The 21,532-nt window shown below is 32.6% G+C and overlaps 1 protein-coding gene across 2 annotated transcripts in view; it reads left to right on the top strand.

Moving 5' to 3' along the window:
• Positions 1-12,366, top strand: part of LOC114339762 (gastrula zinc finger protein XlCGF57.1-like) — a 108,019-nt gene extending 95,653 nt beyond the window's left edge. For both annotated transcript variants that reach the window (XM_050662192.1, XM_050662193.1), the window contains one exon: positions 3,370-12,366. In XM_050662192.1, coding sequence (XP_050518149.1) covers positions 3,370-5,897 — 2,528 coding nt within the window. In that variant the 3' untranslated portion in view covers positions 5,898-12,366. The remainder of the gene's footprint in view (positions 1-3,369) is intronic.
• Positions 12,367-21,532: the final 9,166 nt, after the last annotated feature.

The following is a 21,532-nucleotide window of genomic DNA, read 5'->3' as shown; positions in this document are numbered from 1 at the left end:
AATAACGTTATATTAACCCTTGTAAATAAGTGGTTAGAATAATAATGTAAATGTATTATGCATATAGCGTATATTTGTTATATATTTATATCGTATATTTATATTTATAGTGTATATTTACGATAGCAAATATTAAAATCATAAAAAAAATTGCAAAAATGTACCCTCGTAATGAATAATATATACCTCAAATAATAATGGTAATATGCCATGTGAATAACTTTAATATTTGTGTTAAAAAACAATTCCAATAATACCCATAAAGATAATTAAAAATAAATAGATAAAAATACTAGAAATATACCTTACATTACTGCTATACTATTCATTTGTTATGAAATATCGTGGAAATACCATAAGAACAAAATATAGACTCACCACTTTTAAACGTTTGTGTTCGTATCACCAAAAGTTCTCGATGCACGTTCCATGTCATTGTCCATTGTCTCACGATGTTCCATCTCCATACCAAGTTCCATTTTCCATACCATTGTTCATTTAGCTCCATGTCAGGCCTGCTGTCTCCATCCTACATACCCCACTGTATTCTAGGGTGGTCGAGGTACCAGAACATTGACGTTTTTTTCCATTTCTCGTTTACCAGTCCTGAGTTCTTCCCTGGTCTTGGATCGCCATATAATGGTCCAGGGTTACTAGGACCATCTTCTCCCGGTAAGGGTGGTTAACCCTTATCCGAGGGGTGGAATGAATAATAGTCGTATCACTGCTTAAGTTGTTTTATTATACTTGCATGAGTATAAGCTGGTAGCAAGCTACGCGACGTCGTCTCGCGGAGTGGAGATGATACTATCTTAATATGAATAATCTTACGTCTAAGAAAGTATAATGACGAACGTGGAATGTGGAATCCCTTACTATGTTTTGATTGTATAAGTATATTTGAAAGTGCCGAGTCAGCGGCGACCCTGAAAGGTGTTTATAGTAAACACCGACCGTGGCTGTATGTATAACTACTCACAATCTAGGTCAATAATATTTATGTAACGAAAGATATTTGTTTATGATAACATTTTAATAATTGAAAGAAATTAACGTAGATAATTAAAGGGTGTTTTAAAAGATATCTAATAAGTACAGATGAATTCTTGTACACCCCGTAAGAAATACTGGCGCCTGTTTGCAAAAAAGGATTTTGGCGCCCCTTAAGGCATTTTGATAATGTTTTTTATTTATTTTTTTGATGGTAGGTAGGTAGGTGCTTTAAGTAAAGAAAAATAGGTACAAATAACACCATAGCAAACCTTAATTTAATAAGGTTTAAGGGGTTTTATTGAATAAATTCTGCTGGACCATCTTGTCACACTGAGGGTTTATAAACTTAACCCAAAAACATTTTTTCTCACCCCACCCACAACATTCCACCTTTTTGTGTACGACGAACCCAGAGTACCGCGATTTTCAAATTTTGTCCATTTAGATGGGACTGTATCGTCGCCCCCGTAAGCGAAATTATTCTGATTCGATTTTTTGCACAAACTTACTCAAAAAGAGGTCTTTAAACAAATTCACAATTTTTTTTTATTTCGAACAACTTGTAGGCTTGGATCTTGCATACAAAAAAATTAATTAATAGCAAGCTGAAAATTTGTTAATAGCTTAATGGTCTGACAAACTTTGATGTAAAGGAACACTGAAACAGGTGATGTTTTAATTGTGAAACAGGTTAAAAATTTGGAGCGTCAGACTATGAAAACGTCCCATGTATTTTGTCGGATAGAACTTCCAATTGATTTCTTGCCCTTTCATTAAACTCTCATGCAGAAATCAGACTGCTATTTATCACCAACATAATTCCTGTCATTTAACATATTCTACGTGTCGGACTTATTAAAATACCCAGTTGGTGATAAATACTAGTCTGATTTTTAGCATGAGAATTTAATGAATGGGTAACAAATCAATTGGAAGTTCTGTCCGACAAAATACATGTGACGTTTTCGTAGTCTGACGTTTCAAATTTTTAACCTGTTCCACATTTTAAACTTTCCCTGCTCCAGTGTTCCCATACATCAAAATTTATCCGACTAGACACGGTTAAACCATTAACAAATTTTTAGCTTTAATCAACTTTTTTTTGGTACTCGGGATCCAGGTCGATTGGGTAATTTTGGTTAAAAAATGTCCCTTGTCATTTTTCTCTAAAATTGTTGTCGAGTTATACGCGATTTAAGATTTGAAAAATGCGAAAATTGCCATATAAGTCAACTTCAGAATGACCCAAATTATCTAAAAAAAATTGTTCAAAGTGAAAAAATTATTTTTGTGAATTTGTTAAAAAAATTTTTTAAACAATTTTTCGACCAAGGTACCGCCTGGAACCCTCAGGTTTAACAACCTGAAGGTTTTATTAATAATCAAAACCGACAGCTTTGTAATAAAATAATGACAAAAAAATTTCTTCAGGATCTTCATGGAGGTTATAAACTTTGATTTGACTTTATAATTCACTTTTTGACTTTCATAATTATAATTTTTAATCGAATTATTAAGCCTTGAAAATGGCTATTTTCGCATTTTTCAAATTTTAAATCGCGTATAACTGATAACTCGACAAGAATTAATTTTGTGAAAAATGACAAGAGACCTTTATTACTCAGAATGACTCAAGTGATTTAAAAAAATTGTTCGAAATGAAAACATTATTTTTGTGAATTCGTTTTAACAATTTTTCAACCACGGCAACGCCTGGCACCCTGTGGATTTGTTATAAGGACCTCTTTTTTAGTAAGTTTGTGCAAAAATCAAATCGAAATAATTTCGCTAACGGTTTCGCTAACATTTGATAGGTATGCGATTTTTAAATCTTGTCGAATTATCATTTGAGCGCCACATAATCGTTCGCTTATCGATGAGATAGAATTACTGCCCACACACTATTGCACTATGTCTGGAATTTTTCCACGAAATCAGGGTATAATTAGGTATTTGTTATCTACAGAATGGGTGTTTGGTATTTTTATAGTCGGATTTTTTATTTTATATCTATAGAGAGACTAATAATGCCATATTATGCCATCCAAACAAAGTAAAACAACTATTTAATTCCTCAACCTTTGTTTTAAAATTAACTTTTCCTTTTTTTTGTAAATATTTTTGCAATTTTTTACCCTCTGTTTTGGCGCCCCTAAAGGATGGCGCCCATGTGCATTGCACACTTTGCACATATGGTAGCGGGGGACCTGCTCGTACCCCTCTAAGTACTTGCACACAGCGAATACCTAATTTTTTATTATTACAATTTGTACGACCTACACAAACATATTTCTAGCATAAGTTTGACTACTCCATTTATACATTACTTTTCATTTAGTTTCATTTTATTGAATTAATAGAGGTTTATAATTTTAGGTCTCTCCTGTAAAGATATGAAAACTGAAGAAAGTAGTCTCTTAACCAATGATAGAAGTGACAGTAATTTGAACGAACACATAATTTCCAGTACCAATGTGAACACCGGAGGACAACGTTTTATATGTATCATTTGCAAGAAACAATTTTCAAGTAATTCTCGTTTAGAAATGCATATGAGGATACATACTGGTGATAAACGATTTGAATGTAAAATTTGTACCAAACGGTTTTCAACGAAACCGTATTTAAAATCGCATATGAGAGTGCATACTGGTGAAAAACCATTTGAATGTAAAATTTGCACTAAACGGTTTTCAACGAAACAAGTTTTAAAATCACATATGAGAGTGCATACTGGTGAAAAACCATTTAAATGCGAAATTTGCGCCAAACAATTTTTATCAAAGACGAGTTTAAAAGCACATATTATGAGAGTACATACTGACGACAAACCATTTAAATGTGAAATTTGCACCAAAGAGTTTTCATTGAAAATAGATTTAAAATCGCATGTGAGAGTGCACACTAGTGAAAAACCATATAGATGTAAAATTTGTATGAAACAGTTTTCAACAAGTAGTCAGTTAAAACGACATAATATGACAGTGCACACTGATGAAAAACCATTTGAATGTGGAATATGCAACAAAAAATTTTCAATAAAGGAATGTATAAAAAAACATATGACAGTGCATAGTGACAAAAGACCATTTCAATGTGAAATTTGCTCCAAACGGTTTAAAACGAAACAAGTTTTAAACTCGCATATGCTAGTACATACTGGTGAAACACCATTTGAATATGCAATTTGCACCAAACTGAGAGTGTATACTGGTAAAAAAACAATTGAATGTGAAATTTGTACCAAACAGTTTTCAACGAAACAAGGTTTAAAATCGCATATGAAAGTGCATACTGGTGAAAAACCATTTAAATGCGAAATTTGCACCAAACAATTTTCAACAAATCAGAGTTTAAAAGCACATATAACAGTGCATACTGATGGCAAATCATTTGAATGTGAAATTTGCGCTAAACAGTTTTCAACAGAGGATTATTTAAAACAACATACGATAGTGCATGGTGATAAATTTTTTCAATGTGAAATTTGCACCAAACAGTTTTCAACGAAACAAGGTTTAAAATCGCATATGAAAGTGCATACTGGTGAAAAACCATTTAAATGCGAAATTTGCACCAAACAATTTTCAACAAATCATAGTTTAAAAGCACATATAACAGTGCATACTGATGGCAAATCATTTGAATGTGAAATTTGCGCTAAACAATTTTCAACAAAGGATTATTTAAAAAAACATACGATAGTGCATGGTGATACACTTTTTCAATGTGAAATTTGCACCAAACAGTTTTCAACGAAACAAGGTTTAAAATCGCATATGAAAGTGCATACTGGTGAAAAACCATTTAAATGCGCAATTTGCACCAAACAATTTTCAACAAATCAGAGATTAAAAGCACATATAACAGTGCATACTGATGGCAAATCATTTGAATGTGAAGTTTGCGCTAAAAAATTTTCAACAAAGGATTATTTAAAAAAACATGCGATAGTGCATGGTGATAAACTTTTTCAATGTGAAATTTGCACCAAGAAATTTTCAAACAAACGACTTTTAAAATCGCATATCCAATCGCATATTAGAGTGTCTACTGGTGAAAAACCATTTGAATGTAAAATGTGCACCAACAAATTTTCAAACAAGGGTAATTTAAGAATACATATGAAATTGCATTCTGACGAAAAACCATTTGAGTGTGAAATTTGCACCAAAAAATTTTCTTTAAAGAATTATTTAAAAAGACATTTTATGTCAGTGCATGCTGATGATAAACCATTTAAATGTAAAATTTGCACCAAACAGTATTCAACGAAACGACGTTTAAAATGTCATATGGCATGGCATACTGGTGAAAAACCATTTGAATGTGAAATTTGCACTAATCAATTTTCAACAGAGCAGAATTTAAAATTACATATGAGAGTGCATACTGGCGAAAAACTATTGGAATGTAAAATTTGCACCAAGCAATTTGCAACAAATAGGAATTTAAAAGAACATATTATAAGACTGCATACTGACGACAAACCATTTGAATGTCAAATTTGCACCAAACAGTTTTCAGTGAAAGTAGCTTTAAAATCGCATATGAAGGTGCATACTGGTGAAAAACCATTTGAATGTGAAATCTGCACCAAACAGTTTTCAACGAAACCTTGTTTAAAATCGCATATGAGAGTGCATACTGGTGAAAAACCATTTGAATGTGAAATTTGCACCAAAGAATTATCAACGAAACAAGCTTTAAAATGGCATATGGCAGTGCATACTGGTGAAAAACCATTTGAGTGTGAAATCTGCACCAAACAGTTTTCAACGAAAGCATATTTAAAATCGCATATGAGAGTGCATACTGGTGAAAAACCATTTGAATGTGAAGTCTGCACCAAACAATTTTCAACGAAACAAGTTTTAAAATCGCATATGACAGTGCATAGGTGAATACTAGTGAAAAACCATTTGAATGTGAAAGTATCCCGCACAAACCTTATGGAAATTAGGTCCCAGTGGATTTAGTTCAGACTTTGGGAAAATACTCTTTAAAGCATTGTGATGAAAAGTTCTCATAGGCACAACTCGATCGTATGGAGGATTTTCAAGAAAATCTGATTTTCAAGAAAATCCTCCATACTCGATCGTATGGAGGCACAAACGCGAAAAATTATAAGATTTACTGGGTATTTCAATTCCCTGAGTTACTGGTTTTCTGGCAACATGTAGAAGTTTGGATCAAAGAAAAGTGCAATAGAACACTCCTGGACTACTAAGTCTAGGATTTTTTCCTGGCTATAGGGTTTTCGGCATTACATTGATATAAACAGATTACAGATTACTCATTGGTTTTTGGGATCGCTAAACACGATAATGCCATCAAAATTGACCTCCGGAGCACGTGGTGGCTAGGGCCACTACAAGGGACGTCATTTTCTAAAGTTTTGATGGTTTTCGGCATTTAGTTGATGCAAATGAATTACTGGATGGGTTTTTTAGTTCGCTAAACACGAATATGCCACCAGAACCGACTCCCGGAGCACCTGGTTTCCAAGGTCAATGAAAGGGGCTCCTGGAGTTTTGAGGGTCTTCGGTACCACATCACTGCAAACGGATTAGTTATAGGTTTTTGGGGTTGCTGAACGAGTTGATCACGAATACGTGATCAGCACAGACACAGGAGCACCTGGTGTCTAAGACAGGTTATCTTCTGGAGTTTGGGAGGAATCAAATGAATTACTCTTAGGTTTTTGGGGTTGCTGAACATGCATACACTATCAGATCCGCCCCACGAATCACATGCACGTCATCTTCTGGATTTTCAAGGGTTTTAGGAGGTCGCTGGACGCTAATACGCCATCAGATCCGACCCACGGAGCACCTGGTGCCTAAGGTAATTCATTTTCTCGAGTAAGAGTTTTCGTCACTAAATTGATACGAATGGATTACTCATGGCTTTTTGGAGTTGCTGAACACGAATACGCCATCAGAACAGACACCGGAACCCCTATCGCCTAAGGCACGTCATCTGACGTTTCAAGAGTTTTCGGTACTAAATTGATGCAAACGGATTGGTACACATCGAGTACTCAGAGGTTTTCTGAGTTGCTCAAAGAAAGCGTACAAATTGGTGAGAAGTTGTTTTTGCTATTTGTAGATTTTTATTAAAATAACTGTATTATGCTATTCAATTGTTTTAATTATTTATAAATATAAACTCAATTTATATCTGACAATATTTTTCCTTCATTTATTTTAAGATCGATTTACTATATTCTATTTTGATAGTGTTATGCATCGTGGTCACTAGGTACTCCAGAGTCTTTTATCTAACTCATATTCGTGTTCAGAAACCCCAAAAATACAAGAGTAATCCGCTTGCATCAATTTAATATCGAATACCCAGAAGATGATGTGCCATAGGCACCAGGTACCCCGGTGTCTGTTCTGATGGCGTATTTGTGTTCAGCAGCCCCAAAGACCCATGAGTAATACCCATCTGCATCAATTTAATGTCGAAATTCAAGAAGAAGACCTGCCTTCAGGTTTCGAGGCACCAGGTGCTCCGTGGGTCGGATCTGATAGCGTATTCACGTTCAGCAGCCCCAAAGACCTGTGAGTAATCAGTTTACATTAATTTAGTACCGAAAGCTCTCGAATCTCCAAAGCGGACATGCCTTAGGCGCCAGGTACTCCGATGTCTGTATTCGTGTTCAGTGACTTCAAAAACCTATGAGTAATCCGTTTGCATCAATGTAGTACAGAAGATCCTCGAAACTCCAGGGGCCCCTTTCATCGACGTTGGAAACCAGGTGCTCCGGGAGTCTGCTCTGGTGGCATATTTGTGTTTAGCGACCTCAAAAAACCCTCCAGTACTTCAATTGCATCAATGAAATGCCTAAATTACCGAGAATCCACTGTACATATGAGATTGCATACTGGTTGAAAACCATTTGAAAGTGAAATTTGCACCAAACATGTTTCAACAAAGGATAATTTGAGTGCATATAACATAAAAAAGCGCTTTCTGGAGAACAACTTTTCTTATGCAAAATATACTCCAGAACGTGTTCACAGAATTCGGGTTTAAAAGCACATTTGTACCTTAGAGCTAAACTGTATTAACTCCATTTTTTTTTAAATTGTATTATTTCACTTTCTACGTAACAGACTTCATACCATATTAAATCCTATTTAACGTGGTTCCAAAGATACAGTTGAGTCCGCAAGTCTTTACCCGTGCGTCATCATTTAAAGCATACGAAATAAGTCGGAAATCTATTTCACGCAACAACAACTGACAGAAAGTTGCTACTGTTCCGATTACGGGTTTTATTATAAAATTTGAAGTTATCAAATATATAGAATGTCAAATGTAAGTTTTGCTTCAAAATTTTTGTGCAGAATTACATTTGAAGTAGCTTAATAAATTATTTTATTATTATTGATTAATAAATAAATAAACAATTTATAAAAAAATTCAATAACATATTTTATTTTTGTTATTTTATTCACTTTGACGGAAATCTAAACACAGTCATTTCTTTACCGTGTGAATGACGTTAGCTTTGTATGTTTTAAATATTAATTGCCAAAATATAATTATTTACCTTAAAATTTCAAAGCCCAATATAAAATTAGTTGTGAAAACAACTGTTTGTGTAATATAAAGAAACTTCAAAACGCAAAAATTCGACCAAAACCGCAAAAAATTCAACTGACAGCCACAAAATTAAACAAAGCAGAAACGTCAAACAAATTGTGCTTAAAATATGAAAACATACCGAATCGTCTTTTTTTGTACCTATCTCTTTTCAATGCACTGACTCTAGATGGTTCATAAAAATAACAAGTGTTTTTACTTAATAACAAACGTCAGCACGTCATATCATGAGTTTCATGCGTGGAAGAGAATGATGCTAGATAAAAAGTATGTGTTTTATCTCGCCAGGTATTAATGACGCACGGGTAAAGACTCGCGGACTCAACTGTAGGTAACGCTAAAGTGTATTAAGTCCCTCCGTAGTGCCGAGCTAAACAGTCGTTTACACTTAATACCCAGCAAAATAAAAGTATTAGTAGTATTAGTGGAGTTAATATCACTTGCACAAGTAAGAAGTGCTCTATGGAACGATGTAAAACCCCGGTGTGCTACTGGTAGTCAGTATTCTGTGGAAAATAAATGGAAGTAGAACTAAATGACATCAAGAATTTTAATACACTTTACAACAACTGTTCCAACTGTTCACCTTTTATTATAAGGAAAAAACTCGGCAGAATACAGACTTTCGTATGTCAGATGTTGTCCACTTGGAAGTATGTACCTAGCGATAATTTAGGATTACACTCGAAAATGATGAGATACGAAAAAACAGATACCTTACAAAAATGTAGGGTTTTTTTGGATAATTTTTTTTTATTTTTCATTACTGTATCTCTTATTATTTTCAAGTTACATGGAGAAAAAGGAAGACGTTTTCTTATTTTTCAAAAACCATTCATTTTAAACCCGTTAAATTTTTTGAATATAGAAATAACTATAATAAAAGGCATTGTAGAAGGAAAACGATGCATTTAAATTTTGGTGGATGAGGTGTTAAATCTACTTTTCATTTTTTTGAAATACATTAGTCATCAATTTTTTTGCAGCAATATCTCGCTTAGTTTGAATGTAATCGACATTTAATATTGCTCGTTTTAAAGGTATTTTCAAGCACTACAAAATCGCCTAAAATCGACCGTTTTGAGCATGTACCAAAAAACAAACTCTTTTCACCTACAATATCTCTTTTTGTATTATAACTAGAATATTTATTAAGGAAATTTTTTTTTTGTAAGCCACAAAAATGTTTTATATAGTTTTTTAGTTAGATGCACAGTTTTTAAGGTATTCGCAAAAAACCGTTTGAAAAGGTGCCACTTTTCAATGAAGATGGCCAATTTTCATCCATGAATACTAAAAAACTATTTTTTCAAGTTTAAAAAAAAAATGATAAAACAGTTTTTGCTTAGAATTAGGTTCTCTAGACACTTCAGTGGTTATTTTGACCAAAAAAATTTCTCGCTCCTAAGATAAAAAGCGCCATAGTATATAGGGTAGACTTTGAATTAGGAGAAAAATAGTGGCTATTCCCAAAACTTCATCAAAATCCATTCAGTAGGATAGAATTTGGAGGTAATCACCCGTGTGATGGATGAAGTTATCGTTAACGTAAAGTTATCCTGTAGTTACGTTATAATTCTCGAATTGGTGTGATGTATCATATTTAACTTAACTACTTGCGTTATTTCTTGACAGTTCTTGAGTTACCTGGTATATCAACTGTCACTTTATAACGCGACGTTAAACCTCAAGTTATGAGATAACTCTCATAACTTAAGATAAGAAATCAAGTGAATATTCATAGAAGAACGCTGCTTCATGTTGTTTTAGGATTTTGTGCGGCACGTTATTAATTTAATATCAAATATAAAGCATTGAAAAATTAAAAATATCAAAAAAATTTACTTCAAATAACAATTAAAGGCCCGTAGATAATAATACCATTAAAATAATAATTAACAATAAAAAGTTAAAAATCATACAAAAATCAACTCGAGATATAATTGTTGAGTTTAAGTTGAAATTTATAAACAATACGCAGTGTTGCCAGATAAATTTTTGTAAATGCACTGGAATGACTGAAATAGTGACACAAAATGTACTAAACCAACACATTTTGTACAAAAACTTAAAAAAAAACGTCTTTTAATGTTATTTGAAGCAAATTTCTTATATCACAAAATTGGAGGTTTTTACTTTAAGATACTTTAGTATCAAAAGTTTGGTTGTTACTTGTATCAAATTGGTACAATTGTACCAACTCTGACAACCCTGCTTTTATGGGTATCTTCCCATCCTGTCAAACCTGTGGCATGTTCCGATCAATCTCTCGCGCTCACTCCAACTTGTGCTATTTAAGTTTATTAATTCATAATACATATACTTCATCTAATTTACTAACCGTTGCACGTCATCCGCGTCATAGCCTGTGACGTCGCATGATCCCAACACGAAATATTTAGGCGGTAGGTGTGTTCTTTTTTAGAATCACGTTGCCGAATACACTGGAATTACAGCCACTAGACATATTTTATTATATACGCGTAGAAATAATATTTGAAGATTTCTATTAATGTTAACCTAAAGAAATACACAATAATATGTTTCCATTTAATTTGTATAAATGGATTATACAGCGTTTTTATGAAGCACATTTACCCGAATCACACTGTAACTGTAATTGAACGAAGGTGACATTTTAGAATAAATTGGTAACATTTATTTGACAGTTGCGGTGATGTCACTTCATATTTGTTTATGTTCTTTACTATAAGTATCTGTTTTATTACATTTACTGTTTTTATTATTTACTTTACTATAAAAACCTCCTCTACTATAAAAATATAAATTTCACCTAATTTTATCACGACTTGGAATAATCGAGGTATCTGACAACTTTTTTAGTTGTTATTGTAGACATATACAAAGAAACCTACCGGCTGCATGCCAAGAGTTCGGAGCCGTTTTTTAATTATTAACAATGCAGTGCAAAAACGCTTGCACTGCAAATCTTAAAAGATTATAATTTAATTCTTGTTCTCTATTTCTTAAGTTTTTACTTATTTACATTGAATATTAATTTGTTTTGTTGTATAATCCACGTTTACAATAATTATGTGATCTATTTGATTTAAAATGGATTCAGGATTTTTTTATACTTTGGCAACTATGTCAACTTGGATCTCTGGCGTACATAATGACGTGCAACGGTAAGTAAATTAGACAGACTGTATACAATATTTATATACATAATACATCATTATATAATAATATCATTATGTTTAATAATTTAACATAATGATAATGTAATACTTACTTAAAAATTAAAGTATGCAATTATTACTCTTAAATAAATAATTAAGAGCGTACACGTATAATTTAACATAATGATAATGTAATACTTATACTTTTTTACAGTATAAATTTTTTCTAATATTAGCTGTCAACATAACTTCAAAACGATAAGCAAAATCTTAAATCTAATCATAATAAATTATGTACCTACTTACTGATATTAATTAATGATTACAATCCTATCCTATTACTTCTTTGCGTTGTAAATATTACACGATAGTTTGAAACAATTATTTGCTTGTCTCCTTTTCTTTTTAAATTCCCAACCTAAGTTATACCAGTAATCCGCTAGGTGGCGATACCAGCGGCCAGCGAAGCTCACAGAGTATAGGCAATATTTTTCTCTTTAAATTTCCAACCGAAGTGATACTAGTAATCCGCTAGGTGGATTGTATTCTAGATTAGAGACGATAGATTGTATTTTAGTTGAGTGATTACTAAATAAATAGTTATATAAAATGATATTGTATTTTTTATTCACATTGTTTTATCCAAATTGTGGCTAGTATGTCAAAACAAACATTAAGCAACTTTGTATCAAGTTTGAAAAAACAAACTTCATGCAACAAAACAAAAACAAACCTTCAGCAAGTTTACTACATCAAGTTTGAAAAACAAACTTCATGCAAGTTTCTCACACTCCAACTAGCAAGTTTCATTTAAACTTGCTGCAAGCTTGCAAAGTTGCCATGGCAAACCTGCAGCAAGCTTTCATGTTTGATGTATCAAACTTGTTTCAAGTTTGAAACAAGTTTATATTGCTATCTGGGTAAAGGGCTAATTTAATCTAATATTTTCTGAGGGGTTCTATTTGTTTATAAGTCAAAAAATTGTTTCTTTATAACATTCCTGAGACTGCTCAAGTAGTCCAATTTCAATTCTGTAAAGTATGTTGAATAGGTATAGTGCTTTTTTATACGAAAATCATAGTTATTCTGGTGTATCGTAATCTTTCTGGTTATATTATTTCGACCGAAATTATTTAAATAACATTTTAATTATTGCTAAACTATTGGTTAGATTGTCGTCGGTCTCTTGATACACAGAGAGGGGCTAAATTATGGAATAAATTCATTTTCTCTAAAATGGACGATTTTAGAGAAAAATCCCGAAACAGGTCGATTTTTATTTTTAAATTACAATTTTTTGGCATATATTTCAAACTAGTGACGTCATCCATCCTAGCGTGATGACGTAATCGATTATTTTTTAAATGGGAATAGGGGTCGTGTGGTAGCTCATTTAAAAAGGTGGCCAAAAAAAAATTTGAATTAAATTAATTAACGCAAAAAAAAGAATTTATGTAATTTATTTAACTCATAATACATTCTATTGCTGTCAGAAAATAGAAAAAAATGTTTATTTGACAAATAAACATTGCTTTTAGCTTAAATTAAATGTTCAAACTGCCAATAGGTCTAGTCTAAGAGCTAGTGAACCCTCCGACTAACGGTCGTCCTGTAAGGCTAGAAATTTTTCTAGTGATAATTCACAGCACACCAAGGCTAAAAACCATGACCTGGCAGGCCTTAGCGGTGCACGTGTATCTACCAGGTGAATCGAAAAGTGCAAATTTAGGGGGTAAAATAAACTTTCTCCTGTAGGGTTTAAATTTAAGTATGTGTTTCAGTAAGTCATTTAGAAGAAATGTGTACAATGACAGGCGATTCTGAAGAGCATAAGACCTTGCCAGGCGAGGGGAAAGATTAGGGGTTTTTCCTAAATTTATTTTTTTGCATTGAACAAATTTTTTTTAAGTTTTTTAAATCATTGCAAACAGAAAAGGTCTTTAGTGATTTTTCTCTTAAGTTAATAGTTTTTGTTATATAAGCGATTGAAAATTGCGAAATCGACCATTTTTAACCCTAAATCGGACATTTATCTAAAAATTTCAAAGTTGCCAAGGTAGGTAGATATTCTTTAAGCATTGATTGATGAAATCCCAAAGAGTTTTTTGCAATAGAATATCGAAAACCCCTTTGTTTTTAAATTGCTAATCAAGCGGGCGCGACACTGTAGTATAAGTGAGGACGTTTGAGTTGGCATAAATTCATTATCTCGAGAATGGGCAAATTTCAAGAGAAATCCTCAGACAGGTCGTTTTTTATTTTTAAATTGGGACTTTTTGGCATATATATAATACTAGTGACGTCATCCTATTGAAATGTTAGCTATCCTGATCCCCAAGTATATGTAAATCAGGTTGGCAATATTGACAGTTGGAGTAGTCTAATAAAATGGTCGTCAAGAAGCGTTGCATATGAATTATGTCTCCCAGTAAATATACCTAATTAATAAGTACTCGGCAAGCTTCCTTCTCCAAAAGGTTATGGACTCCAGTTTTACATGCCAAGAGTACATTCAATAAGAAGTAAAGTTTTTTAGTGTTGCTGTTTATACCGACCGGCAGTGTTGTGAGTGACCGCAAAAAAATGGCAGTCCAAGGTTTAAATGGCGCGAATTCAACCGTGAGTTTGTATCCGCAATTAACATCTACGAACTTTTCGTCATGGAAATTTAGATTAGGCAATCTTCTAGATGCCAAAGGTGTTAAAGATCTTATTACCACTGAAGTAACTGCAACGCAATTCACACAATTATCAAGAGACGAGCAAAATCAACATAAAAAGCATGATGCAACAGCAAGATCGATCATTGTCACATGCATTACAGATGAACATTTAGAATATATTCGTGACTGTGACTCAGCATTCGAAATGATAAAAAGTTTAGAAAAAGTGTTTGAAAGAAAAAGTATTCTTTCTCGTTTATATGTGCGGAAAAAGTTGTTAACGTTGAAATATAAACAAGGTATCGATTTACAAAAATTTTTCGTTGAATTCGATTCTTTAATCCGAGAGCTTGAATCTACTGGAACTACAATCGAAGAAGATGACAAGGTATGTCACCTTTTGTTGACAATGACAGATACGTTTGACACTGTTATTACTGTCCTAGAAACTTCAAATGATAAACTATCTGTTGATTTCGTTAAAGCAAAATTATTAGATGCAGAATTGAAGCTGAAAAATAATGTACAAGAAAGTGAAGAATCCTCTTTTTATACGAAGCAATACAATAAAAAACCCCGATGCTCATTTTGTGGACTTGAAGGCCATCTAGTGTCCAATTGTTTCAGAAAAAACAATAATAATTATAGAGGTAACAATAATCCAGGGAGATTTTTTCGAGGAAATAACTATTCCCGTGGCAGAAGAGCCAATAATGATACACAAGGTAAACAGAATATACATGTAGCCGAAGACGAAGTAAGTTTTATCACAGCCCTACCAGCTGAAAATCTCAAGAATGATGACAGCCAAATTTCGTTTATAATAGATTCTGGAGCATCACAGAATATGTGCAGCAATAAATATAAACAATTTATAAGTAATATTATTGAAATTGAGCCTGTTGGCATTAAAATAGCAGATGGAAGAGTGATGACGGCTCGTACAAAAGGTAAATTAAAAGTTTATTACAATGAAACTCCTATTAACATTGATGTTCTCATTTTAAATGAACTAGAATATAATTTATTATCAGTCAGTAAACTAAACAGTTTAGGTTTCACAGTAGTATTTAAAGAAAATAAGGCTGAAATAAGAAAAAAGAACTTTAAACTTATTTGCTATAAACATAAGAGTAACTTATTTGCTGCAAATTTTCAATTAAATAATTTTCAATCTAGTTTAGTAGCAAAGCATAGCGATAAAGACTTATGGCATTTACGTTTAGGACACGTAAATAGAAGGGGACTACAATTGTTGGGACTTCCCTATTCAGATAAACTATGTGACTCGTGTCAACAAGGAAAAGCCACAAGGCAACCTTTTAAAGAAGTTATATACAAAAAATCCTCTAGAGTTGGGGAACTTTTACATGTTGATACTTGGGGACCATCCAAAGATCCCACATTTTCTGGTGAAAAGTATTACTTATCAATTATTGATGATTTCTCACATTTTAGTGTTGTATATTTAATGACAAGAAAAAGCGAAAGCGAATCACATCTTATTAATCATATTGAAAAATTAGCTGCAGAAGGCAGGAGAGTATCTAGAATAAGAATGGATAAAGGTGGAGAGATGTCTTCTAAATATTTTAAAAACTATTGTATACAACATGGTATAGTACAAGAATTTACTGCAGGGTACACACCTCAGCAGAATAGTATAGCCGAACGACTTAATCGTACTATTTTAGACAAAGTAAGAGCAATGTTTGTAGAAACAAATCTTCCAAAGAGTTTGTGGGGAGAAGCAGTTAGAACAGCTGTTTATCAGCTTAATCGAACTCCATCACGAGCAATTGAATTACAAGTACCAGCAGAAATATACTTAGGCAGACTTGACTTGTCTAAACTTAGAATTTTTGGTTCAAAAGTATGGTACTACAACCTACCAAAGCAAAGTAAATTAGAACCAAGAGCAAGTAAAGGTGTAATGGTTGGATATAGTGGTGCTGGTTATAGAATTTGGAATCCACTGACCAAGCAAATCAAAATTTCAAGAGATGTTGTTTTCGATGAAACACAGTATAAATATTCTCCAGAAATATCGTCGAATAATCAAAATGTTGAGGAAATTTTACCAAGCCAAAATGAATTGGAAACATTTGAAACAAATTATGAAGAAAGTACAGTCCAAACATTAAGAAACACTACTGAAATTAATTCACAAGATGAAGAACCAGTAAATTTACAAAACACCAAAATTACTTCCTCCAATAGAGAAATAAAACAACCTTCGAAGTTCAAAGACTATGAACTTTATTATGCATATTGCTTAGTTACATCAACACCAGTAACTTATGAAGAAGCAGTAGAGGAGGATGAATGGAAGCAGGCAATAGAAACAGAACTAGAATGTCTTGAAAAAATGAACACGTGGAGTGAAGCCACAAAAATACCTCATGATCAACAAATCATAAATACAAAATGGGTATTTAAAACAAAAAGTGATGGCACGAAAAAAGCTCGCTTAGTCGCCAAGGGTTATGAAGAAGAAGTGTTTTTAGATATATATTCACCGGTAGCTAAGATGGCAAGTGTAAGAATTTTATTATCACTGGCTCTCAATAACGACTGGAAGGTATACCAATTAGACATTCCTTCAGCGTTCATCAACGGAGTGCTACAACATGATGTTTATATTCATTGTCCTAAGGGTTATAAACGACAAAGCAAAGTTCTCAAACTACAAAAGGCTTTATATGGACTAAAAGAATCACCCAAATGCTGGAACCAACGATTCAACAAATGGGCAATCAAAATTGGTTTTAAAAGTGCGGAAAGTGACTGTTGCGTTTATACAAAGAAAAATGTGTGTATGTGTATATGGGTCGATGATATCCTATTGTGCGGTGAAGATAGCGATTCGATTCAAAAAATTATTGAAAGTTTAAAAAGTGAGTTTAACGCAAAAAATCTTGGTTGTGTAAACAACTTTTTGGGTATTGATTTTGAATATTCTGTAAATAAAAATGATGTAAAAATGTATATTTCTCAAAAACCCTTAATCAATAAGATAATTGAGAAATTTAATATGACGAATTGCAATGTTAGCAAAACACCAATGGAAACAGGTTTTCAGGTTGACAAAACTAATGCTGATAATCAAATCTCTGTCAATGTGCCTTATAGGCAATTAATTGGAAGCTTAATGTATATTGCATTGGGTAGTCGCCCTGACATAATGTTTTCAATCTCTTATTTGAGTCAATTTCTCGATTGTCCTGATGATATATTATGGAAAGCTGCTAAACGTATTATTAGATATTTAAAAAATACAATTAATTTCTGTCTTATATACAGTAAAAATATAAAAAGAAAACCTTTAATATTCGCATATTCAGACTCAGATTGGGCAGCAAATGTAAATGATAGAAAAAGCATGTCAGGAGGTATAGTATATTTTCTAGACAATCCAGTTTCATGGTATTCAAGGAAACAGAGCACTGTTTCATTGAGCAGTACTGAGGCCGAATATATTTCATCAACTGTTACATGTTGTGAGTTATTGTTCACAAAAAACTTAGCAGAAGAATTATTGAACGAGAAAATAACTGGTAGTATATTATATATAGATAACCAGGGAGCTATATGTATTGCAACAAATTCATTTAAAGGTAAAAGGTCTAAGCATATAGACACAAAATATCATTTCATTCGAAATTTAATTGAAAACAATGTAATTACTTTACAGTACATAAATACAAAATCAAACTGTGCTGATATTTTCACTAAAGCTCCTTCAAATGAAATATTCTCACGTCTCAGAACTTTGATCAAAATTCAAGAATGTTGAAAGTTTTTATAGATTAGTACTTTTATACTTTAGGCACAACTCATGTGAATTATCTATTTGCTTTTTTTATTTTTTATCATATTCTCATGTTAATATTTTTTGAGTTAATGAAAGTTATTTTTTGAATATTTTTCTATATAGGTATGAGTTGTAACCTGAGTAATGTAGGATGTATAAGTATGTTTTTATGATTTCATTTAGTTCAATTTTTGTCAAGACTTGGTTAGAGTCAAGATTGTTGTTTAGTCGACAATTCATCCAAATTTACTATTTATGTGAATGTTGTATAAATTGAGAGGGGGTATTGAAATGTTAGCTATCCTGATCCCCAAGTATATGTAAATCAGGTTGGCAATATTGACAGTTGGAGTAGTCTAATAAAATGGTCGTCAAGAAGCGTTGCATATGAATTATGTCTCCCAGTAAATATACCTAATTAATAAGTACTCGGCAAGCTTCCTTCTCCAAAACATCCATCTGAGCGTGGTGACGTGATCGATGAGTTTTTTAAATGAGAGTAGGAGTTGTGTGACAGCTCATTTGAAAGGTTATTTAATTCTCTATTCACTAATATAAACATTAACATAATTATTTATACAGGGTGTACAAAAATTTTTTTTTATTAAATTAACTTTGATTAAATTTGACAAATAGAAGAAAATTTTTTTTGTACACCCTGTATAAATAATTATGTTATTGTTTATATTACTGAATAGAGAATTAAATAACCTTTCAAATGAGCTATCACACAACCCCTACTCCTATTTAAAAAAATCATCAATTACGTCATCACGCTCAGATGGATGACGTCACTAGTATTATATATATACCAAAAAGTCCTAATCCAAAAATAAAAATCGACCTGTCTGAGGATTTCTCTTGAAATTTGCCCATTCTCGAGATAATGAATTTATGCAAACTCAAACGTCCTCACTTATAGTACAGTGTCGCGCCCGCTTGATTAGCAATAAAAAAAACAAATGGGTTTTCGATATTTGATTGCAAAAAACTCTTCGGGATTTCATCAATTAATGTTTAAAGAATATCTACGTATCTTGGCAACATTGAAATTTTTAGATAAATGTCCGATTTAGGGTTAAAAATGACCGATTTCGCAATTTTCAAAATTTTCAATCGCTTATATAACAAAAACTATTAACTTAAGAGAAAAATCACTAAAGACCTTTTCTGTTTGGAATGATTTAAAAAACCAAAAAAAAAATTTGTTCGATGCAAAAAGAATAATTTTAGGAAAAACCCCTAATCTTTCCCCTCGCCTGGCAAGGTCTTTAGTCCTGTCGCCAGGGGGGGTACAACGGCCTCCGTAATTCAGATGGACTTACCCAAGTTTTTTTTATATATTTTGACCCGTAGAATACGAATTTCTTGGGTAACAGTTGATCCGGATGTCGATAAGATTGTTATAGACAAAGAACTTGAGGAATTACATAACAGCGATTTCTCGCAAAACAGAACATATTTTTGTATTTTTTGGGTCATTTTAAGCAAAAAATATTCCTACAAGTTTTTTCGTAGAATGCATAGTTTTCGAGATAACCGCGGTTGAACTTTCAAAAAAGCGAAAAATTGCAATTTTTGAACCCGATAATAACTTTTGATTAAAAAATAAAGTAGCAATTCTGCTTACCGCATTTGAAAGTTTAAGTCAAATTATACCGGTTTTGATTATTTGCATTGCTAAAAACTAATTTTTTTATTGTTAAACTAATCTATAAACACATAGTGTTTCCCGTGCCTAATACATGCGTTTTAACGCATGCTACGTAGAAATTGCCTCGCTTGCACTTGTAGCTACTCTACCTACTCGTTCGAATTTAAATGGGAAATCATTGAAAACATCACTCACATACTAGGTGTTTATATCTTTGTTTAACAATAAAATAATAAATTTTTAGCAATGCAAATAATCAAAACCGATATAATTTGACTTAAACTTTCAAATGCGGTAAGCAGAATTGCTACTTTATTTTTTAATCAAAAGTTATTCGGGTTCAAAAATTATAATTTTTCGATTTTTTGAAAGTTCAACCGCGGTTTTCTCGAAAACTATGCATTCTACGAAAAAACTTGTAGGAATATTTTTTGCTTAAAATGACCCAAAAAATACAAAAAGATGTTTTGTTTTGCGAGAAATCGCTGTTATGTAATTCCTCAAGTTCTTTGTCTATAACAATCTTATCGACATCCGAATCAACTGTTACCCAAAAAATTCGTATTCTGCGGGTCAAAATATATAAAAAAAAACTTGGGTAAGTCCATCTAAATTAAGGAGGCCGTTGTACCCCCCTGGCGACAGAACTACTTATGCTCTTCAGAATCGCCTGTCATTGTACACATTTCTTCTAAATGACTTACTCAAACACATACTTAAATTTAAACCTTACAGGAGAAAGTTTATTTTACCCCCCAAATTTGCACTTTTCGATTCACCTGGTAGATACACGTGCACCGCTGAGGCCTGCCAGGTCATGGTTTTTAGCCTTGGTGTGCTATGAATTATCACTAGACAAATTTCTAGCCTTACAGGACGACCGTTAGTCGGAGGGTTCACTAGCTCTTAGACTAGTCGGAGGGAGGCTGTTTTTGATTTAATTTAAGCATAAAGAAATGTTTATTTGTGAAATAAACTTTTTTCTATTTTCTGACAGCAGTACAATGTATTTTGAGTTAAATAAATTACATACATTCTTCTTTTTGCGTCAATTAATTTAATTCAAAAATTATTTTTTGGCAACCCTGTGTAAATAATGATATTAATGTTTATATTACTGAATAGAGAATTGAACGCCCTTTCAAATCACCTACCACACGAACCCTATTCCCATTTAAAAAGTTATTGATTACGTCATCACGCTCAGATGGATGACGTCACTAGTATGAAATATATGCCAAAAAATTGTAATTTCAATATAAAAATCGACCTGTTTCGGGATTTTGCTTCAAAATCGTCCATTTTGGAGAAAATGAATTTATTCCATAATTTAGCCCCTCGCTCTGTATACAGGGTGAGTCATGAGGAACTGTACATACTCCTACCTCGTATAGAGGCCCCTATGGGGAATAACAAATGACCATTAAAAAGTGTCTGCTCCCATTCTTTAATGATATACAGGGCGAGTTTCGCATTTTGACAGAAATTTGTATTCGTCATAATTTTTGAACGGTCACATCGATGTGTCTCTTATTTTGGTCAATCGTTACACTATTACCACCTAATCAATTGATTTATTCAAACTAGAAAAAAAATCAGGTCCGGCTTTAAAAAAATTGTTAGTTTGGGTCTTAGAAAAAATTTCACC

The sequence above is a fragment of the Diabrotica virgifera genome, chromosome 9, assembly GCF_917563875.1.
Source record: "Diabrotica virgifera virgifera chromosome 9, PGI_DIABVI_V3a".
Classification (NCBI taxonomy): Eukaryota; Metazoa; Arthropoda; class Insecta; order Coleoptera; family Chrysomelidae; genus Diabrotica; species Diabrotica virgifera.
The sequence above is the reverse complement of the archived record's forward strand: the minus strand, read 5'-3'. Positions and strand labels throughout refer to the sequence as shown.